We start from the raw sequence: 22,913 nt of genomic DNA, 5'->3' as shown, positions 1-22,913 counted from the left end.
TTTTTCAGACATTTGGCAAATCACACTTTTTCAAACATTTGGCAAATCATTCCATGGTTTTATTTACGGCACCACAAGAAATAAAGCATACATGCAAATCATTCATTACAAAGTATATTTAGAAAAAAAAATAATTGCGATAAGACCACAGTGTTGAAAGTGAGATGTAACTCATAGCTAGAGAATCCATCAGGTTTGATAATCCAATTTCTTGCAAGGTGTAAAAGGGATTATAACAAGATTTTGCTTCAAAGAAATGCCAACAGAGAGGTGTGTCCTTTTGGTGTTGGGGATCTATGCACATACAGATGGACAAGTAGATATACAGATAAATAACTAGATGAACTATAAGATTTGTGAAGCGGTGAAATTACTGAAAATTTGAAAAGGTCAAATATGATATAATTATGAAACTAGAATATTGATGCGTGTACCTTTTGTAGACGTTTAATTAACGCAGTGTGGTATTAATAAATCAAAGCTGCATTACTATAGCATGTATAATTGATAGATTGTCACCCTTGTTTCTTGCAAATTAGTGACCCATATAACAGTAGCTTGTGATGTAACAAGATATGACTTTATCTTGGTACAGGTCAAATCAAGAAGGTATGGTTTTGATATATTTTCATATACCAAACTGTTTTGTGTTCATTTTATAAATATTAGCCATAATAACCTTATTTAACAGATGTTCTATCTCAATATTTGTCGGTGATAAATATTATAACTATATAAGAAACAAAATGGAATTTTCAAAGCTAGCATCTGCTCTATTTACATATATTATCAGGTCAAAGGTCAATCAGAGGTCAACTACTGGAACTGTGTACAGTGGCAATGAAAATTTTATAAGACAGATTTCAGATAAATTTGACTGGTTTTGATGATTTTATATGCCATTTTAAAATTCCAGCCATGTTTTTTTCAAATAGTAGTTTTCTTTCTGTTGTAAATTTAACAATTTTTTAATTAAATTTTTTGTGAAATATTTGACGTTTTTTCTTGCCTGCCTGTGTGTGTGTGTGTGTGTAATGGAATATATGTAATCTGTACAAGCGTACTGGTAAAATACACAGAAATGGGATATAATGATATGCCAGTGTAACTTAAGAAAAGCAGAAATATGATGTGGAAATCTTGACACAAGTGCTTGTTATGAAAAGGTACAGAATGACGTCATAGCCAGCCTCAGTCAGAGCATACATACTAGTACTACAGTGATATGAATAACTTCCAGGGCTGCATTGTCTCCATTTATAGATTACAGGGTCACATTGGCATGACCTCTTCTTATATCAGTCAGTGGGGGCGGAGCTTACGGTTATTGACACCTGTCAGTTAGCTTGAGTGACAGCATACTTGATTTGTGTCTGCATACTGATGTGATGTATTAGATGTAGTTTTCAGTTATGTGTGTGGTAGCCTTGAATTCAACAAGATAAGACCCTGTGTTCATCTCATTGTTTGGACAGTTGGTAACCATCATGTAATGAAGTCTGTAACAATTGAAATATATATACACCATTATGTCTTTTGAAATTCTACTGTGTGGAGAATGGTTGATTTGAAATATCATTTGTATTTGGCGTCTCTAGTAATAAAATGTAATAAAATCTTCCTTATTGGCTTATTAGGAAGAACACTGAACTAAACTTTTTTACTAAGTAGATCATCCAGAAAATAGAAAAAAATGCGTAAGAATGTAGAACTGTGGACTAACTATACAAAGTTTGATATTTGAGTCATAGCTAGGGAGTTTTTAGCAGTGTTAGGTTGGCATAGGAATAGGGTAAGACCACCTAGCTTACAGTAGGTTTGTATGGTTGACTACAAATTGTCATTATTCTACACTGCCACCACAGTAAATTTTGTTACTTTTGTGATTTCGTTAATTTGAACAATTTTCTTCTGGCATATTGTGTATGAAATTTATTGATGGAGCAATTTTTTAGATTGTAAAGCCAGAGATCTGTCTCGACACAAAGCTGGAGGGGAGAGGGGTTGTCAGATTGTTGAATATGGGTGTTATGCATAGAGTGCTGACTTGAATGTGAAATGGTCTGGTAGTAACTACCAAATCAGTAATAAATGAACCAACATGTATTCAAGACGAAGTAAGTACTACGTGCTTTGGAGAATAGTGTTCTGTATTCTAACCCTAATAAGTTACAAATTCTCTGCATAATACTGGATTTTTGTTCATGAAAGAGATAACTTGTATGTGGTTAAATGAGTATTTATTCCCATTATTGTCCAAATTACGTTAGATGTGGTACAGAGACGGACCTCAACAGAAATAGAATTATCTTAATTATATATTGATGGACAAATTGTCGTACTTTTCACCATAATTGTATACTGTACTTGTGTAGATCAGGTGGTTTTCAGAAATGAAATTCGAAAAAGTCTGAAACGTGATGAGGTTTTCTAAATGGTATATATATGACAAATATGAAAAAAAAGCTGGGTTTATGCACTGTGTGGGGTGGGGGCGGGGGTGGGGTGAATTTCCCACCATTCAGTCCTAATAAAAATGTAATTTACTCCTGGAAAGAACTAGAAAATATAATTTGTAGATTGATTGACCTTCAAGTGCTGAAGATTCACATTACATGACAAGTCTTTTTTTTCCCCTGTTGTAACAATGCAATGTTACAGCCTGTCTCAGATTTTTCTTTTAAAATACTTATGGAAGTTGATATTTGTTGGCGCAGATAACTCTAGGAAAAATTATTCCAGAAATATATAATGTGAATGAATGAAAAAATGAATAATTAGTAATTAAAAAAATGAACACTTGAAATTATGGTAAAGACTCGTCTGTGAAGATGAATGGTTCCAAATAAATTTAAACTTTGTACTGCTTTGAAATACTTGGATGATTCCAATATTTTGAAGTTACGCATACATTAACAGCGTAAGACTTCACACCATGTGGTTGAAAGCAATGAATGATGAATTTATCCAAGTATTTTGGTACAGTACAAAGTTTCGAATTATTAAAAATTGAAAAATTATTAGTTCATATGTGTGTGAGCTTTGTAATAATAGTTGTGAGGTTATTGTTTGAATTTTATCATATTTCACTGTGATGAAGAGAAGCTAGATCTACATGTTATAATGAAAGGAAAAGCTTGTAACATTTGATAAAAGTGTGGAAATCTGGTACTATCAGTGCCATTGGTTATAAATACACATATTATCTCAGTGACTAAGTGCAAGTGAGCAATCCTTCCTGAGATCCAGAAAAAAGAAGTCAATCCACACAAGTTTCTGGTTTGTATAAAGCAGCAACATGACAATTTGACATATGACCCGACCTTGATGCTACCCAATCTTAATTCTCTACCAACTGATACAACCCCCCACCCCCTAACTAAAATGGAATGTGCCAAAATACCTCTGTCTTTTCAGCAGGCAATGACACAAGGCAATACAGCACCACCATCATTGTAAATCATGTCTAACTGCTATTATTTCTGTTTTATTTCTTACTAGGATGCGCCATTCCTCTATGGTCTTGGAATTGTGTACTTTCATTTTAATGCATTTCAGTGGTAAGTACTAGAACATACCAAATCTATCTATTTGTAATTTTCTTGATTTTTTCCCTCTTTTTTTTTTCAAAGAAAATTATGATGGTTTGTTTTTAGATTGGTTGGTTTGCCTACAAGTGGCATACAGCGATAAGTTGTCTCCTTATGTTGTCTTGTATTTGGTGTGCAAAAAGGTAACAAGCAACTGGTGAAATCAGAACAGATTTGTAAAAATTTAATATCCCCAGCCTCATTTTGCTGTGTAGCTGTTTTTGCATTTTATTTGCAAGCAGGGTTCGCAACAATAACATCAGATTCAGAGATTACGACCAGATACACAAGCATAACAGCTGTATGGTGTTGAGAAAAAAACGAACGAAATTAATTGATTTTTTTTTTTTTTGCCAACGTGCAAAATGTTGCAAAATTGTGTAGTTGTGTGTCATGTAAGAAGAGTTAATGTACAAGTTTAATTCATGTCAGTAGCCTGCTGCCATAATAATATTCATAATAGCAATCTCCAGACTATGACCTAGAAATATCCAGACACCAGTCTCCCAATCCAATTCATGTGTCTCACTTTCTCTAAATTAATAATTGATACTGATTCAAGTTCCCTCAGCAGTTTGCAATGTCATCTCTTAGATTTGAGTAATTGCTACCCAAAAAATGAAAAGAGAATATTTGCGAGTAGAATTTATTTTGAAAAAAGGAGAAAAATTGATGAAGGTGAACCTTAGTGGTTGTCTAGTATACAGCTTGATACAGCTGATGGGTGATATTATCCAGGTCAAGTCAGCTGACTGGCTAGGTTATTAATAGCTAATCTACTGAGCATGTGCAGTGTAAGCTACCTGGTTGAATGATGTCATTTCCTGTCATCACAGTATCTGATGAGGTCACAAAGTGTATTGCACCTACCGTTTGCAGTTTACGTGTATGTATGATATCGGGGACTGATTTTTCCCAACATATCTGGGGGTTTGTATGATATTTAGAGTGATTTGGGCAAAAAACTGTCCGTGGTATGCTTGAATTTGTGATAAAAGGGCAAAAAACTCTGTGGTATACATGAATTTGTGATAAAAAGTTATGCAATTTTCCTGCTTTAAAATAATGAGTACCGGTAGCCATGTTTTTGCTCAGGTTTTGGAATCCTACTAATGCGGAAAGGATCAGATAAAATTTGTCTACATTTGCATAAATTTGCATACTGTATACTTTTGTTGGGATATCCTAGTACAAATTTTAACTACTCATCACTTTCACATGTAACAAATACACGAATGGAAAAAAAACGGCCATTTACATTCTCCATTTAGAGGGTATTGTTGCTGTAGGTGACCGTGTCAACCACATGGATTTGAAGAACATCAGCTTAACAGTCATACATGCAAATATGTTAATGTTGATGCCATTTACATAATACTATTGCATATGCTAGTAATTCATCCTGCAAGAATTCTTTCAGATTTATGTGTACGTTATATGAACTTATTTTATCAGGTTGCTATCTTTCTCTGCGATCTATAAGGTTTCCTTTCTCTCTTTACCAACGACTTCACACGTTGCCTTAGAGTCTGTAAGTGTCACTGTAAGCCACCTTGTTCTCCTTTTGTAAAGAACCAAATATTACATTGGAACCAATACATGTCATAGTGTATTATCTGTTATCATACATTTCATCTTGTTTTGGAATATTTGAGACGTTGGAATTTTGATGCCTTTCTGTGCATCTTTGTTAGTACCCAGATGATAACTTGGCTGTGTCCTGTTATGTCATATCTCAATATGATATGTGAAGTATAGTGACATTGCTGTTTCACCGTGTTTGTGTGTGTGTGTGTGTGTGTGTGTGTGTGTGTGTGTGTGTGTGTGTGATGCACTGCGTGCGTACATACTTATGTATGTGTGTGTGTGTGTGTGTACACATACTTGTGTGTGTATCCATATTTGTAGGTGGTAAGTTTGAATGGTGAGTGTTTTGTATCCTTATAATTAAAGCACATCACATGTATATCATGTATATGTAGTTATCTTGAAATGTCGTACGTTATCTCACATTGTTGATAAAACACTTTCTAAGAGGATAAAATCTGGAAATTAGTCCAATTATTAGACAGTTCTTTACGTTATCACCATCCTCCACAAAATCAGCATTCACTGGTACTCCCTTGTTACCATGACAACACTGACGTTGGCCAATCAACTTCTTGGAAGTTAAGAAAGAAGTTGAGTACTGATAAATGAACTGTCGCCATGTGCCTACCTGAATGCACAATGTATGTATTATCATGTTAGAAGCAGTGTGTCCTCTAATGATAGCCAAATTTTCTTGTTGTGAGTCAAAATGATAAAAACTGGCATTTCTTGTGAGTCCACCACACAGTTAGAGATAGGAGGACACCAAATTTTGGTGCATCGCTAGAAATTGTGTGTATGAGTGGCGCGTCAGATTGCCTTAGAGGGCACACTGGTTAGAAGGGATGTGTTTTATGTAACACAGAGACAGTGACAGTTATGTTCAGAGTCAAAATTTAACAAAACAAATGTCATCTCTGAGTGATACAGAAGTAAAATACTTTAGGGGATTGTCTTCTACGAGTACAAAGACTTGTTTGTTTGTTGGTAGAGGGGAAATGCCACAGGTGATGTGTGTGAACCTCGAAAGATATGTATCGCATCCAGAATAGTTTTGTAGTCACATTTATCCGTCAGACCAGAGAAATATATATAGAAAGATACATTGCTTTGGGCACTGAAAAGGAAATTGGTATGATCTTCAAAGGTTGACATAATGAATTGTGTTGTATTCATAGCATAATGACATACAAAAACAATTGGTAACTATAAGGTACGAAATACAAAGAGTATTATCATGATGAAAAAAATGGGTAGTGTTTCAAACAATTTATATGGGATATTTATAGCAGTGAAATCAGAGACAGTGAAATAATACTCACAGGAAAGAAATGTGATTTTAGAATAGTATTATGTGATCGCTTTTATGGGGATGAAACCATACCAGGTTGATGGATGTCTTCAGTAGTATGGAAAATATGAACGATGGTTATACATGTATACAAACTAGTGGAACAAGCTGTGTGTATAAACTTCTCTACTCCAGTGAGAATACTTCATTTAAACTATTCTAGTATAATGTTAATGTCAATGCATACTTTCTTTATTGTCACAATTTGTGTTCTGGTATTGTTATAACTGTTGGTTGCATAGAAGGGAGTACCTGTATACTTTTTGATACGTACATGTATAGTAAAGTATGTCATCTGATCGTACCTCATACCAGGCTTGAGTTCAGTCAATTGCAAGTGATGGTTAAGTATACACCAGTAAATAGAATACTGTGAGTAACTTTTAATATGCATAAAACAATTACACCCCCCCCCCCCCAAAAAAAAATAATAAAAAATTAAGAAAAATAGAAACTCAGTTTGTGCCCCTTTAATTATAGTCATGCAAGCCAAGTTGAATATGTTCAAACAAAAAAATACAGAATTTGTATCCCCGTTGTTCGACGTCATGACAACCATCAGTCAACTACACTGGGTATTGTCATTAAAAATATGGAAATATTATAGAATTGGGTATAGAGAAGGAACACGAAATAGGAAAACACTAATTATATCCTAGACTGACAGATCAGCCGCTGTGAATGTGGTCTAATCTACCCTTTCCCCTGCCCGATTACGTCATTACAGTCTAGTTATATCCATGCAAACCAAGTTGAACATGTTGAAACAAAAAGTATGGAATTTATACCCTTTTTGCATTATGTCATCACAACACCCACACACACTTCAATCATTAGTTCTCTGTTGTTCAAAAAATATGAATCAAAACCGTTAAAATTCTTCCTGAACTTTCGTATATTATGCTTGCAGGGATATATTATTCCTAGTACTTTTCAGTGTATGTGCTATTTGTAGAGGTACATGCTGTTTGTGATCTCCAGTCCTATCTGAACAACATTTTCACAAAAAAATTTAGTATTGTAAAATATTGTGTTATATTTGTAGTATTAACTGCAAAAGAACATGGAAAATCTGCAGAAAATTTTTGTTCTACATGAAAAATGTCGATGTAATAGTAGCATCCAAATGGTGTCTAACATTTAGTTTTATTCAAGGAGCTAATCTACAAATTTACTCATCAGTTGCTTCTGGTCATTCTACAATAATATTACAGGTGCTAGAGGTCATATGACTAAATGGAAATGGCCTCTAGAGGGCTCACTTGATATGTAAAATAGCCTGTTCTACCCTATCAGTGACAGACAACTAATTTAGATACATTGTGGAGGACTATTTGAAGTAATCATACTTTATATTCACATTAGTCTTTGGCAAATATATGAAAATAATGTATTTTTTTTTATGATTTTGATAATCAAAAGTGAATTTGTTGAGAGTGATGTAAAGAGAAAATAGTCAATGAAATGATATTGTATAATGTATTTCCAGGGACGCTTCAAGGCTACAAGCATTAGCGTAATAGAGACACAAGTATTGTTGATACAGCCAGTAGAAATATACGCTAGAAATTCAACCACAAAGGAAATATTGAAATGATCAAAGTAGAAATTTACGGGAGTGATGTGAGGTATATTTCTGACAGAGTGTGGGTAGACAAGTCTGATGTGCCAATAATTAGATATTATTCCCCAATATTTTACTTCGTTCAGTCAAGGAAAATTAGGAGTGACGTAAGGGACCCTTGTCACTACGAGTCACTAGACAAGTAGAGAAATCCATAAATCACGGTATTTTCCGACTGAATGAAGAAAAATATTGGGGATAATATGATTATATCAGCACCTGTAATATCAAAGAAAAATCCGGGAAAGTAATGACAATTTGAGAATTTTGACTCATATTTCGAACACAGCAGAACCAATGACGTAGACAAGCATTGTTGTGATATAGACATGTGTTATTGTGACGTAGAAGGACCAGACTATATATTGCTTCTTCTTTTTTAATCTGGCTTATGCGTGGAGTGATATGCTATGTAATAAAGACAGTGTGGATGCAAGGGTAATTTATTAATATTACAGTTCATTCAAGGCTATAGAAAGATCATGAATACCGTTTATTTCAAGAAATGTAATCATCAGTTTAGAAGGCTAGTCTCACTCATTTAACAGTAGTCCCTTGTCCACAGACTACCAATTCTTGTCATGGGGCGACCATTATTTGCAGATGGTAGCCCGCTCAGAATACAATGTACCATTGATTATGCAATGATTGAAAGGATAGAAGATTTATAGACACACAAAAGTATTTTAATAACAAACATATTTCCGAGATTGGAACTTTGTTTTCAGTTCAGGAATATGGGACTACTGGTCACCATCCTTCAGCTATCAATTTCTGAAATTGGTAGCCCACTAAGACTACCATAGAAAAAAAAAGTCAATTTCAAGACCAGTCTTAGTGTTAAGTTTATAAGACATGTGGTAGTGTTAATTTCAAAGACTTGCTCAATTCTAGGAACTGATGCTAATGACTGACGCATACTGGCAGTCCAAACCCTTCACATTTTAAATCTCTCACCACTGTATTGCTGTAGGCAATTGATAGACTCAGTACAGTAAACTGATATTGAGGTCCGTCGTGATGGTGAAAAAATGATCAGAAATGAAATAAAAAATGTAGAGTTAGGGACTTTGTGTTCTGACATTTCATTTAAAATACTGAAAATATCAAAATTAGAATCAAGGACTTGAAATCTCTCTACTGTTTAAATATAGAAAAATATCCTCTGGTTATTAAAGTATTCCACCTTATCATAAAGCAAACAGCTGTATGTCCACTGATTTATGCATATTTCGCAGTTCTGAATTATTACCTCTCTCATCAATCTGCCAACAGATATGCCAGGTATTGAATTCACATAGTTGTCATATCCCCTATTGTAAGAGTGTGAACGTGCCAGAGCATCGGGTTGCTATGGATACTTGGCTTGCAGCCAGCATATTGGCTGTCCTTGGCATAGTACTGTAGTATTAACAGACAACTGACACATACACACACACTGCTCTAACACAGACGTTCTCAGGTCAACACGAGCTGGGGTCAGCAGTTCAAGGCGGGTTATTTTTAGATAGTAAATAGTACAGCTTACACATACCCCTCCCCCCTACTTCTATTTAAGATAAGTTCAGTTCAGTTGTGCGCTGTTCACCACAATTGCCCCCGACCTCCGTGGAGGACAAGTTCATTGCTACATGTGTTCACTGTGTCATATATATCATGTACATGTGCTGTGAAAATAAACATGTATTGTATGTGAACTTTCAGCGTCACATCTTAGAAGGAATGATAAAAATTAGTTCGCAAACTACGTTCTTAAATAAATGTAAACCACGTAATTCAAATTTTTACACGATGCATGTATTTAACCTCGGCTTTAGATTGTCAACTCTGGTGAAACTATCACCATTAACGATTCTGAAATTCTTACTTTGTGTGTCCGTAGGAAAGATACGAGATATAGAAATTAGAAATCTGAAATGCCAACAATGTGGAGCAGTAGTACATATTGCGACTTAGAAACTGGATAAGTCTATTTTCTGATGTTCAGTAAAATTACTTATTTTTCCCACTACCTCTGTGAACAGTTGTAATTGTCAGCACAGAATTTTTTTTTTTTTTTTAGACATATGTTTTGAATGAATGAAAGGACGGAATAAATCCTGAAAGACTACACATAACCTACTCTCTCTGTTTGTGATTATAAGGTTGTCTTTAAACATGTAGCTGTGTTGAACAAGCTAGGTAATCACAACACATAGTGCCATGATATCCTTGGCCTTCACTGGTAAACTTTGAAGTTCAAAGTTACACAAGTGAAGGCCAAGGGAAAAGGGAAGTTACAGAATGAGTTTTCACTTTAAATTTCTAAACCAAGTGAACAAGTCTATTTTTCTGATGTTCATTAAAATTACTTATTCTTCTCACTTCCTCTATCTTTCTTTAAAATCTGGGTATATGAACAGATGTTATTGTCAGTGTGCCCCAATTCTGACATCTTCAAATATCTGGGGATGTGATAAATGGCTGGGGTGAGGTACCCTGTGCCTCAAAATAAGAGAATAATTCTGTAAATATCTGGATTTGTGATAAATTAGGTGGGGATGGGGGGTTATGAGGGTTCCCAATGCCCCAAATGTGGGTACAATTCTAACATCTCGAATAACTGGATATGTAATAAATTATTGGGAGGGTCCTGTGCATCAAAATATAGGAACAGAGCTGTCATCTGAATATCAGGATACAGCAACATGTATAGGTCAGTGACCGTATGCTAGAAAACGCAACGTTAACACATCCATCAATAACTGGATACTTGTAAATGAATAGTAGGATAATGAACTCATTCCAGTATTAAGTTTGTGAGGTATTATTAGTGTTGTTTTCTCTCTCCCTGGAAACTGATTTGTAAAAAGCCTTGGTGTGTATTGTCAGGTCATTGCCCCCTACTGCTGTGCAAATGTTATTTAAGGACAGTAAATACAAACTTAACATCCAAGGTTCTCCTAAGCTGTGACTCAGTATCGTTAAATTTATATATCCATTTTGAGTGTTTTCGTAAAACATACAACACAATGAACATACGTATTTGAAAGTTGTATTAAATCATGTGCAAAAATTATATGCAACATTTAGTCTGTATATTGATTTATTGTTTTGAATATTTAAAAAAAAATTAAATGTTGTAGAAATAAGGATAGAAGTCTTTGTAGATAGATAGCTGGGTCTGTAACTCGGGGTTCAGAACATAGATATCGTCCATGCCGACAATGGCACTCAAGCCGATTTGATAAATGGACGGCGGCGAACTATAAAGCATAGAGGTTGGCCAAGCCATAAAATATCCAAGGACAAAAAAACAAGTATACTTAGTTATCGAATTGAAGGCAGACTACTACGAACCAGTTATAACTGGTGCAGTGGATGTGAAGGGCTGATACTTGACAAACTATACTGAAGTACAAAGGTAAACTTATCCCTACTTGAAGTATTATTGAAAATTGATGTATGTGTGATCAATATTCACTCCCAAGGATTATGTACTATAGTATTGTGTTGGCCATCATGTGACTTTGTCAACTTTTGAAGTAAAATAGTCAGTTTTGTGCAACATATGTCAATAAAATGATGTATGGTGGTATATTTGTAGAAATATGCAGACACTTCAAAAAATTTAGAAATCCATAATGGGAGTGAAAGGTCAAATATTTGGGGAATCTTTGTTTAATGAATTTTTTTTTAAATTGTCAATAGAAACCTGGGAAGAAATATAATATTGAATTACCTTATACCCGGAAATTTTGCTTCTTCACCTACCCCCTTGTAAAGGAAGTCTACCAATAATCTTGTGCTCAGATTTAAAAAAAAAGGAAAAAATGAAATCAAAGGATGCTGATATGGCCCCCAAAAAATTGTTTGGTTTCAGTTACCCAACCCCACCTAGTATTTCACTGCTTATCCTAAACCTTTTTTTAAAAATGTATTTGAGAAAAAAATAAGAAATTCGCAAAAATTGTGAGGTCTCATAGTGGAAATAGTGGATGCGGAAACTGATATCAACTTAAAAAGACAATATAAAACTGTACTTCCAATCTGTCATGGCTATACATGTACATCTGATGAGAAGAAACCAATAACACAGAGACCATATGGAAAACAACGGAAAACATATCTACCTGAACTAGACACTCACACATGAAAATAAAGAATTATGTATAAAATGAAATAAAAAATCCACCTACCCCACCTATTCTGAAATTGAGCGTAATAGGAACCACACTTTTTTATTTCGGCCTAAAGAACTGCCCTCTAAGTTTATAGAATGAAACTAAAGTACTGATTGTAATAAGATTAGAGTACCAACTACAGTATTTTTTGCTAAGGATGGTAAGTAGGTAAAATCTACCAGGGGTCCCATGTCATTTTACCTGGGTTCCCAAACAAAATTACTACAGACTCTATGGGGGAAACACTGCCATTTTTACGCCTTTCTCCCATTCTGTTACTGGAGTTCTCTTACAGCCTACACTCAACTATATTCACATTTAGGCTCAAAAAATAGAGAAAGAATTCAGTGCGTGTGAAATATGAATAACATGATACAGGTGATTAATAATATATAGATATACCAGCATTTTGTGTTTGTTGTTGTAAACCCTACACTCTATTATTTGTACAAGTAATGATACACGGGCTGTGTTGAAGTGATGTGGCCTTGTTGCATCATACAGGTCATTTGGATATGTTGTATGTGTAATACCGTGTTTTGACCGTTGCACGATACAGGTTTCACATTTCCAAACCAAACTTGAGATGTGCATGATATCTATTTTGTCAAGTGGCAAAAAAAAAAATCAGTCTGCTGACAGAATGTTGAGTGCGTTGTGTCTTTATGTGAATCTTGCATTAATATGAAAATAGCATGTAGTATATTTCTAAATCTAATCAAATTTGTAAATTGTGTGTCTGAGATGAGTGGCATTAGACTAGCTAAGTTTGTTATTTTTAATCCAGAATATGTATGATATCAGGGTAGCCGAGTTTGTTATTTTAGTCCCAGTATGTGGATGGTATATCAGGGTAGCTGAGTTTGTTATTTTAGTACAGTATGACTTCAATTCATCACGTAATTTTGGCGTCAATTTTCATCTTTTAATCCAATGTGATACTGTACAAGCATACCTCTGTCATCTTCAACTTTAGAATCTTCACCTGTGATGATGCTCTCATTTTTGTTTTCAAGCCTACGTGTTCTCCACCCATCCAATCAACTGTGTGTTGTAATCACAATACAATTCAATGTCATCCCCTATCGCACTCTTACCAGACCATGTGTGTCATTGTTTCATTCTGTACAACCAAGCACACATTCACCATATCACCAGACTTCATCAAACCATATCAGTATATGAAATTTTCATTTTTCAGAAAAAAAAAGGATCAATCTTGACAAATCTTTATCATAGAAATATCATTATCAAAATAGATATTGACACTGGTGTACATAGAGGCATGTAATAAAATATTACCCAAACAAGAGACTTCGACCCTCAGATAAGGAGGTCATGTAGTAATAATCACATGACCCTGGTCACGTAGTCCTCGTACTCTGCGTTCTAATACTATTTTCACACTAGTATCCTTGGAAAGAAATTTAAATTTGGGATATTGTTCTTATTGGGGCGTACTTGTGCTGCCATAATACTAGTAAAAGTCATTGATTAATTGTTGCATCAGCAATCAACCAGAACAAGGGTGTATCTGTGGGTGAGAAAAAGGTTTACAATATATACAAGAATAGGACAACTGTGTACTATACATAGATAAAAGACTACAGTGGACCTTTCTAGGAATTAATTTCAGATTTCTAATTTTCTGTGAAAACGAAATTCCAGTTAATAATGCTGTTTTGCCCAGGCACCTTGCTGAATTTAAGATACGGAACAATATTATTTCCATGGTTACTCCAGACTAGTTTGTAGCAAAATACCATACATGTGAATTCAGAAATTATATGTACAACAAACCAAAGAATTGGGTTGTGAAAAACTGAATTCTTTATGTAAATTAGTTTCATTAGTGGCTGTGTTCATATTTGACAATTTAACAAACTTGTTAACAAGTTATTTTTTGCTAAAGTTTGGTAACCTTGGTAACTGAAGGGGAATCATGTCAATTGTCTCGTGTCAATTAATTGGTCAGTTGCATATTTAGCTAAGTTTTGTAATTAAAAATGTAATGTAGAAGTTAACGGCTGCACTTTATAATGAAAGGCGTGAGTGCATTGCAATCACTGTACTGATAATTTTGGGTGGGAGGGCTTGCATAATTAATGCAAATTTGCATAATTAATGATTTTATAAATGGGACTGTATGTGCAGAATGGCTGCACCAAATTCGATGAAAGTTGCTACATCTACAGATCATACAAAGATATACAGGAGCATTTTCAGTTCATCTCTGGTTATATATTACCGGCCAAATATGTCAATATTATTGATATTTTATTACACTGTGAAGCATATCTCAGGGGGAAACAAGTGTCTGTGATGTTATATCCACTAACTCTTCACATGACACTACAGTATACATCTGGTGCCTAGTCAAAACACCAGAAGATTTACTGTTATTTTAACGAGGTCCTGTCTTGAAAAGGCACCGAGGGTGGAACTGGTCGTAAAAAGTGACTCAATAAGAAAAGGTAAAAAGTTGCACATAAACCAAGATTGGGATAACTTGGTAATTAATTTGCATGCAGCTGCTTAGAATAGACATGTAATGTATACCACCCCATTAAAATACAAAAATACTGTCTCCTACCTCCTCCACCCACTGACAGTCATGACCCAACTGAAAATTAAAACATGTCACACATCAAACATATGAAACTTGGTTATCCATGGTGTGAAAATGTCCGACACATTTTCTTAAAAACGTAGGCTGTGAAAATAAAGAAGTTTTTGTGTTGGTTTTGGTGTACTGCTTCTATATTCATCACGCATGACATAAATCAAAGTGAAAGTGAAGAAACAGGTCATTAAGTGAGATTAAATGGAGACAGTTAAAAACTGGGTGAGGAATGCTAAGGTTGTTGTAGCTAAAGAGATATAGTTCCACACAACTGTGGTGTTTAGAGAAGACCAATCCAAGTCTGTCTATGTGCTGATTTACAACGGGTGTAGTGACTCTGAAATTGTAACTTATTTATTTGTATGAATGACTACCAGATTCTCATATAACCAGACTTCTAGTTACTGGCTATATTTTGCAACTCTGAAATACAAACGTATTTTCATGATTAACTGTTTCGAATTCACAAAACCAACTCAAGTCTGTCTCATTGCTGAATTTGTGACTCTCATATTCAGTAAATCAGATGCATTTGACAGAGCAAATTGAAGATGTCTAACTGTAATAACAATTCGTTAGATTGTGAAGGATAGAATTTTCCAATCAGTGTGAATGACTAGTCACCGATGTGCACTTGCATTTCAAGGTGAATGACACAAACTGAATAGTTAGTCCAAATAAAAAATAGTGTGTTTCCGATAACCTGACCGACACTAGTTTACGCTCCCGACCATAAAAAAAAATTTTTGCATGCAAAAAGGTAAAATGGTAACAATTTACTGTACTATTTCCATGTCTACCTTCACACCTTTACCTCATCTTTGGTCACTTTAATGTTTAAAAAAAATCATATTCCAGAGAGAAATAAGGTCTTTTTAGACCATAACAGTACAGTCTGCATAACGTGTTTGTCTACTTAACTTATAATTGTCTCCATTTAATTCTTTTACACCTCATCAAAGTCTCACGTAAGTATTGTGACTGACGAGTATCTTATCTTGGGGTCGAAGTGATTTAAAAAATGTAAAGTGAAATTCCGACTTACCTACCCATATTTCTGAAGTTATGTTATCAGAAACAAATGTGTTTTTTTTTTTATTCTGCCTTACCCGTGTATTCATGATGATTGCTTAAAAAATAGAGTGATCACTGATAACATCAAAGGTTTCTTCAGTGAAGGAAACCCGTGGGGGCCAGATTTAGCTATGGAATATTACGTAGCTGACATTTGTGTGAGCTTGCCTTCATGTTCTTCATGCAAGTATGTGGTAGCAACATCAGATACAACAACAGCCCTTCTTATCCCTGCCTCTGCCTTCAAGGAAAATGAAATTACCAGCTATTATAAGTGAATCAACTGGAACCTTGTGTATTGTTTACTTCAACCCACAAACTAAGGAGAAGAAAGAATAAGTCCTTGAAAGAAAGTAGTTGTACTGGTAGGTGTATGTAGTAACTTAATGTAGGTGTGACATTGACGTGTTAGTGTGTATATGTCTGCCATGGCTGAAACATAGTCCCTGCAGTGGAAATTTTAAGGAATATGATTGAAATTACTTTAAACTGAAGTTGTATATAAAGGTCTATATCAGAGTCACAGAGACTTGGCTATCTGACTTGACATACTGGCTTGACAGTATATCCCAGAAACTTGGCTATCTGACTTGACATACTGACTTGACAGTATAGCCCAGAGACTTGGCTATCTGACTTGACACACTGACTTGACAGTATAGCCCAGAAACTTGGCTATCTGACTTGACATACTGGCTTGACAGTATAGTCCAGAGACTTGGCTATCTGACTTGACATACTGGCTTGACAGTATAGCCCAGAAACTTGGCTATCTGACTTGACACACTGACTTGACAGTATAGCCAGCTATTTGACTTGACTTACTGGCTTGTTTTGTGATGAAAAACATTTTCAAGTGAGATATGGCAGTCTCAGGGCTATCTAACTCTGTTCTGGCTAGACTGTGGTGTTTAAACAGACTACACACACACACCTGTATGAATACTTTGGAAGCTTTCACCACTGCATCCAGAATTGATGTAAGTAACAGCAGTATTTTGCAGTCCATTATCTCACCATATGTTGTCATAATAAGGTGCTAATCAGTGTCAATTTTAGAGTGTTTTATTTTTCGAGTAATTATATAAATCCAAAATAAAAGCCTCATAGTGAAAGAGAATTCCGGCTATTATAACCCTAACAAACTATTGAGTCCTGTTTTTTAGTGGGGGAAAAAAATTGCAAATTTTAAAATTCGAATAAATTACTGAACATTTTGGTGCTTATGTTTTACTTTCATTGAATAAATATTTAGCATAGCTTTTTTTACATGGAACAAAATTAAAGACAATTTGGTTGATTTTTACGTTTCAAATTCATAACATTACTACTACCAGCCAAAATGATGTATTTATACAAGGCTTCATTTACTCAGCTTCACCAGCATGCTAACCTTGTACCAAGTACCTTTTATATTCCCCAAATCTGTTTGCTGATTTAGATCAGCTTAAGGAGCATTGAGGCCATCTAGCTTCCTTCTGTTGACTATGATTACGTGTTATTTCTATTGGCAACGAGGGGGATCATCAAGGGGTCATCATAAGCAGCTGTTGTTCATTTTTTTTCTCTCCTTTCTTTCACGAATTAGATACTTTGTATTGTATCTACCTAAATTACCTCAACATGTATATATTAGCCCACCTCTTTGCAATATGAGAGACTTTTATAATTATGTAAGAGTAATTTTAAAAGCAGTAATCCTTGAGTGCGCAATATCAATTTGAATTGAAATAAAATGAATGAACATTCATAAATTGTATGTGTAAAAGTATAGAAATATGAAGAGAAAATGTAGTTGTAAGAAACCTTATTGAACAACTGGAATATTTCCACAGGGCATATTTATGGAATTTTATCAAGTTCTTCAAATTGTGATCAAATTCTTAGAATCATGAGGTTTTCGTTTCATTTTTGTTTCTTATCCCTTTTCAATAGTCTACCTATAATTGCAGCCATAAATGTGTTTCTCCGAAGAAAAAAAATTAATGATACATTTGTCCAAACAATCCTACACTATTTACATGTGCGGTATGTATGGGGTAAATGCTGCATTTTGTGTAAATTGAGAAATTTTCACAGACGACTACCATTCGCTCATTTCGCTGGAAAACAAAAACACGGAATAGTGAGTGAAGTATCTTGTACATGAACAAAACACAACGTGATCAGCAATTCACAAAGATTAGTGTTTTAAAACTAGTTGGCGAACGTAAAATGGCAAAATATTTTTGTTCCAAATATTACTAGGTTTATAGAAATTTGATACTGGTCCTTTCAGAAAACGGTAGGGACATGTAGATTTCATTGAGTTGAGAATATATATATATATTTCAAGAAGAATACTGTATCACAAAAATAAACCATGAATAGACATACGCTGAACAAAGACTAATATTATCATTTAATTGTATATCCAGAAACTTACATGGCTGTACAGGTTTTGAAATGGAAAATAAATGGCAAATGTATATAGTACGCCATCAATATCGTACGAATAAAGATAAAATGAAAATTTATTGTATTGAAGAATATGGTTGGTTGTATACTATTAGCTGGTTGTGTGTGTGTGTGTGTGTGTGTGTGTGTGTGTGTCTGTCTGTCTGTCTGTCTGTCTGTCTCTGTGTCTCTGTCTGTCTGTCTGTGTGTGTGAGGATGGATAGATAGATGGAGTGATAGGTATTAGAGAAATGGTAGATAGATATATTGATGAATGGATTGAGATAATATTAGATAATATTAAATAGATCGATAGATAGACATGAGATGGTTAGATATATTGATGGATAGATGTTTGGATAGATAGATCAATGGAGGTAGACAGACAGACAGATAAATAGATAGATACATACATACATACATACATACATACATACATACATACATACATACACACACACACATACATACATACATACATACATACATACATACATACATACACAAACATACGTCATACATACATACATACATACATACATACATACATACATACATACATACATACATACATACATACATACATACATACATACATACATACATACATACATACATACATACATACATACATACATACATACATACATACATACATACATACATACATACATACACACACAAACATAGATACATATGGCCAGGTAGATAAATAGGTTATAGAGTTTCCAAAAAATGATATATTATGTGTAGAAATATATAATCTCAGTATTATTTACCCATATGTTAATCATGATACACAATTTAATATTTCAAGTTGGTTACATGTTGGTTTTTATAGTGTGGATTTAAATGATATCAGATGGTGTTGAATATAAAAATAATCGTACATTTTGAAGTTAACAGGAAAAGAAAAGACTGCTGAAATATTTACACTGATACCTTTATCCCCACACACAAAAACACAGCTGTTATTCTTCTTTAAAAAAAACCTAGGCACAAAAAAAATGTACACATTGTCATGCTATGGCAACCAGCATGGTTGTAGAAAGGTGGTTGTATTATGGAGTTCGTCATGGAACTGTATTGTAAAATGACGTCCATATTGTTCAGCTTGCTAGATTGTTAAATGCCCCAGTCACACTGTGGTGTAAAGGTAACCTGTCCACCCACGTGTCTGTACAAACCATAGTATTATGAAAGATTCTATGTAGGATGTATACTCCGCAACAGATCATCAGTTGACATTTGTGGTTGAGTGTTTTTTTAGGTGCCTAGATGCGTTACATATCAGTCACTTCACCAGCTTGTTTCAGATGTATGTATGTATGAGTAGGTAGACAATTTCCTCACAATAATGTCAGTGAATAAATGTAGGTGTGAATTTTGTCGATAATTCAAGTTCTTTCTGTTCTCCATGGCTATCGAGTAATTAGATCACTCACCTTGGCAGATTTAGGCTCCAGTATACCAGGAAATAAATCTTAGATGGCATTGATGCAATAGAATCGTATTTACGATTATAATTTACTTTTAAAAAAAAAAAAATAACTTGTGTTTCATAGATATGTGATTTATGTTTACTGGGGATGCGTGTACTTCGAAAAAAAATGTTTTTACAATTGAAAAAATTGTAATTCATCGTGTTACTGTTATTTTTTGGCAAAATACTATACAGTGTATTCTGAAGATAATCCAATGCAGGGAATTGTTTTCATCGAGAAATGGTTGTGTAACGTGTTACACCATTATGAAATTAGGTCAACGTATTCTGTCTAGGTGATAGCAATTTTTTTCCACATAATTCTCCGTGTCCATTTTTTGGGTAGGATTTGCCTGTTCGATGTGTAGTACCAGTAAACGCGGAATACGTAGGCGACCTGTCAGAACAATTATGAATCAAAATTTATTTTATTTGAGCATTACTATCAGCCAGGTGTCCTTTGAGGTTTTACGTGTGGGTAGCTGTTCATTCATAAGAATGGAGAATGGTTCATGATTAAATGAATGAAAGGTACAGAGTTCATTCATACAATATGAATGACAATATCTTTAATTCGCATATTTGTAACACACCAAATCGGACGTATGTATACTAACTGATAACTGAAATATTAGCAGGACTGACAATATCATGGAAAAAATATAAAATATTGTCGTCGAACATTTAATTTGAGAAAATACGGAAGGAAGAGACAGGTTATCGCAGTGAGGGAATACGCGGAAAATGAAATCGAGGCAAGAGAAACTGCCGAATTTGGCATGTTTCCAATTAAAAGTATTGTAACTGGTAATTCATGTTGCAACTGTCTACGTTAGTGGAGAGGTTGTTAGGTCTGTACTATATTTGGAATGTAGCCGATGGTGTTTATATACTGGTTCCTCAGACCCCAGTCGACTTCTCGCATTTCAGATTGTACCATACTGGAGAGGTAGAATCCCGAAACACAGAACATGATGAATTTCTCTGCGTATGACAAGTCTACCCGTGAATTATGGAATATACCAAATGATATGTATGTATGTCAGGATACTGTATGCTATGTAATAGTGAAACTGTACGTCATGTCACGTCACAGCTTGGCTATGGTATGGCGACAACTATTGTACAGCCAGCCTAGTCTATGTGTTGTTAAGTCTGCGCTATGTGTCATTCACACTGTTGTCATTTTAGCCCCAAAATATTTACTGCAGTGGAATGTCAATAAAAGGAATTCGGGGGTAATGTTGTGACCCACTTCAACTCTGTAATCCAAGTACCAGATTACTATGAGTAATATATGTAACCAAAGAAGGGTATACGTATCGGGTATGATACCACTGAAGTCTAACAAGTCAAATAAGATGCTGACTGTGTCAAGACATTTCATTGCCACTGTTAGTTAAAATTGCATACTGTACCTTAAAAAATTATGAGGTTAAATTTTTGATGAAATTAATTTGAAATATTAATGAAAAAAGTGTGTATCATGACAATTACAATTTCATGTATTATATAATTGTAATGTTTGAAGTCAAATATTTCATAAAATATATACCATAAAAACCTGACTCCTTTGTGCAAATACAATACTGTTGATATGAAATCATAGTTATGATGAAATGAACTTACAAAAGGGCGTGGTTTAGCTTGGCCAGGTTGGGTTTTTGGTTTGGTAATAGATGCTTTTCCAAGTCATAAAAAATACATACGTAAAAAGAAATGAACAGGGTCTCTTGAATTAAACAAAGGCAGTGTTTGCATGTGAAATATTTATTCATATTTGAAGAAAAAAATGTAATGATAGTACAACAGTTCTGTTATGGGAATATTTCTAGAAAGATATACAGTAATAACAACACTGGTGAAAACTGAATGGTCTCAACAAAACTCAACTCAAAGGTTTTCTAACAGTTCTGACTAGTTTTGTTCGGTGAACAGAGCAACATTGGGTTAGCAATAGGATTGTATAAAATGGTAAAAATATAGCTAAAAATTGTAAGGGGGAGGGGGTTACGAAGTAATGGATAGGTAAATGAAAACCAGTCAGATGATCTGGAACATTTTCATGTCGTTGATGTGAAAACTAATGAGTTAGTCTTCATGTAATGATGTATGTATGATTATGAAAATTAATATACATGTACAGCGTGTCATAATCTATTTTATAGCAGGGGTAAAAAAAATATGGTACAATAGATATGTTAATAAAAAATAAATTTTCATCGTAGACTGATTTTGTAGTGAGGAATGTTTCATGCGATTATAGCATTCACAGTGTCATATGCATAATACAACCTTTGTACATGTTTCATACAAAAATAACACATTTGTAAATTGTAACAATAAAGTACATCACCCTACAACAATAGCAATGTAGCCTGGTTTGTTTTGTGATGATGATAAATACAGCTGGTACAGGTATACACATACTACTAGTATTCTTTGTTGAGAACATAGTACTTAGTTGTGTACAAGCAAATACTTCCTAGAGAGACAGAGGCTTTACATGATGATTCTTTAGTATCGTATGGTGACTGGTGATCTTCTGATTTCACTATTGAAACATATCTGAGCTGTTATGATGGCTTTATTGGTATATAAGAAGTGTTACTGTGTGACCTTTTGTTATATTCTGAGGGTGTATATTCATAAAGTGATCGACATTATAAGCAGTAGAAGCGGTTTAATAAAACTAACTTAGATGTTTAATATAACGAATATGGATATCCGAGTTGTAAACTTGTCTAATTTTTGCCGAACTCTGATGGTCTATGTTCAACAGTGATTGGTGCTATACACATGAAAGGACATGTAGTTCATAATATTGATGTCATTGCTGTGAATTGAAAATTTTCGCACAAACTACAATGGCATACGTTCATCAGTAATGGACACTGTCTTCATCAGTGATGGATGTTATTTTATATGCATGAAAGTTAATCAAAACAAAAGTACCACTGATATCAGTCATGTGAACTC

At 34.4% G+C, this 22,913-nt stretch overlaps 1 protein-coding gene across 1 annotated transcript in view; it reads left to right on the top strand.

The window, feature by feature from the left end:
* The window catches only part of LOC144442307 (lysine-specific demethylase 6A-like), a 109,838-nt gene that overhangs the window by 45,213 nt on the left and 41,712 nt on the right, over positions 1-22,913 (top strand). The window contains exon 5 of the mRNA XM_078131620.1: positions 3,502-3,560. Within this exon, the coding sequence (XP_077987746.1) occupies positions 3,502-3,560 (59 nt within the window). The remainder of the gene's footprint in view (positions 1-3,501; positions 3,561-22,913) is intronic.

The sequence above is a fragment of the Glandiceps talaboti genome, chromosome 11 (assembly GCF_964340395.1).
Source record: "Glandiceps talaboti chromosome 11, keGlaTala1.1, whole genome shotgun sequence".
NCBI classification, from domain to species: Eukaryota; Metazoa; Hemichordata; class Enteropneusta; family Spengelidae; genus Glandiceps; species Glandiceps talaboti.
Note: the sequence above shows the minus strand (reverse complement) of the source record. Positions and strands in the feature narration are given on the sequence as shown.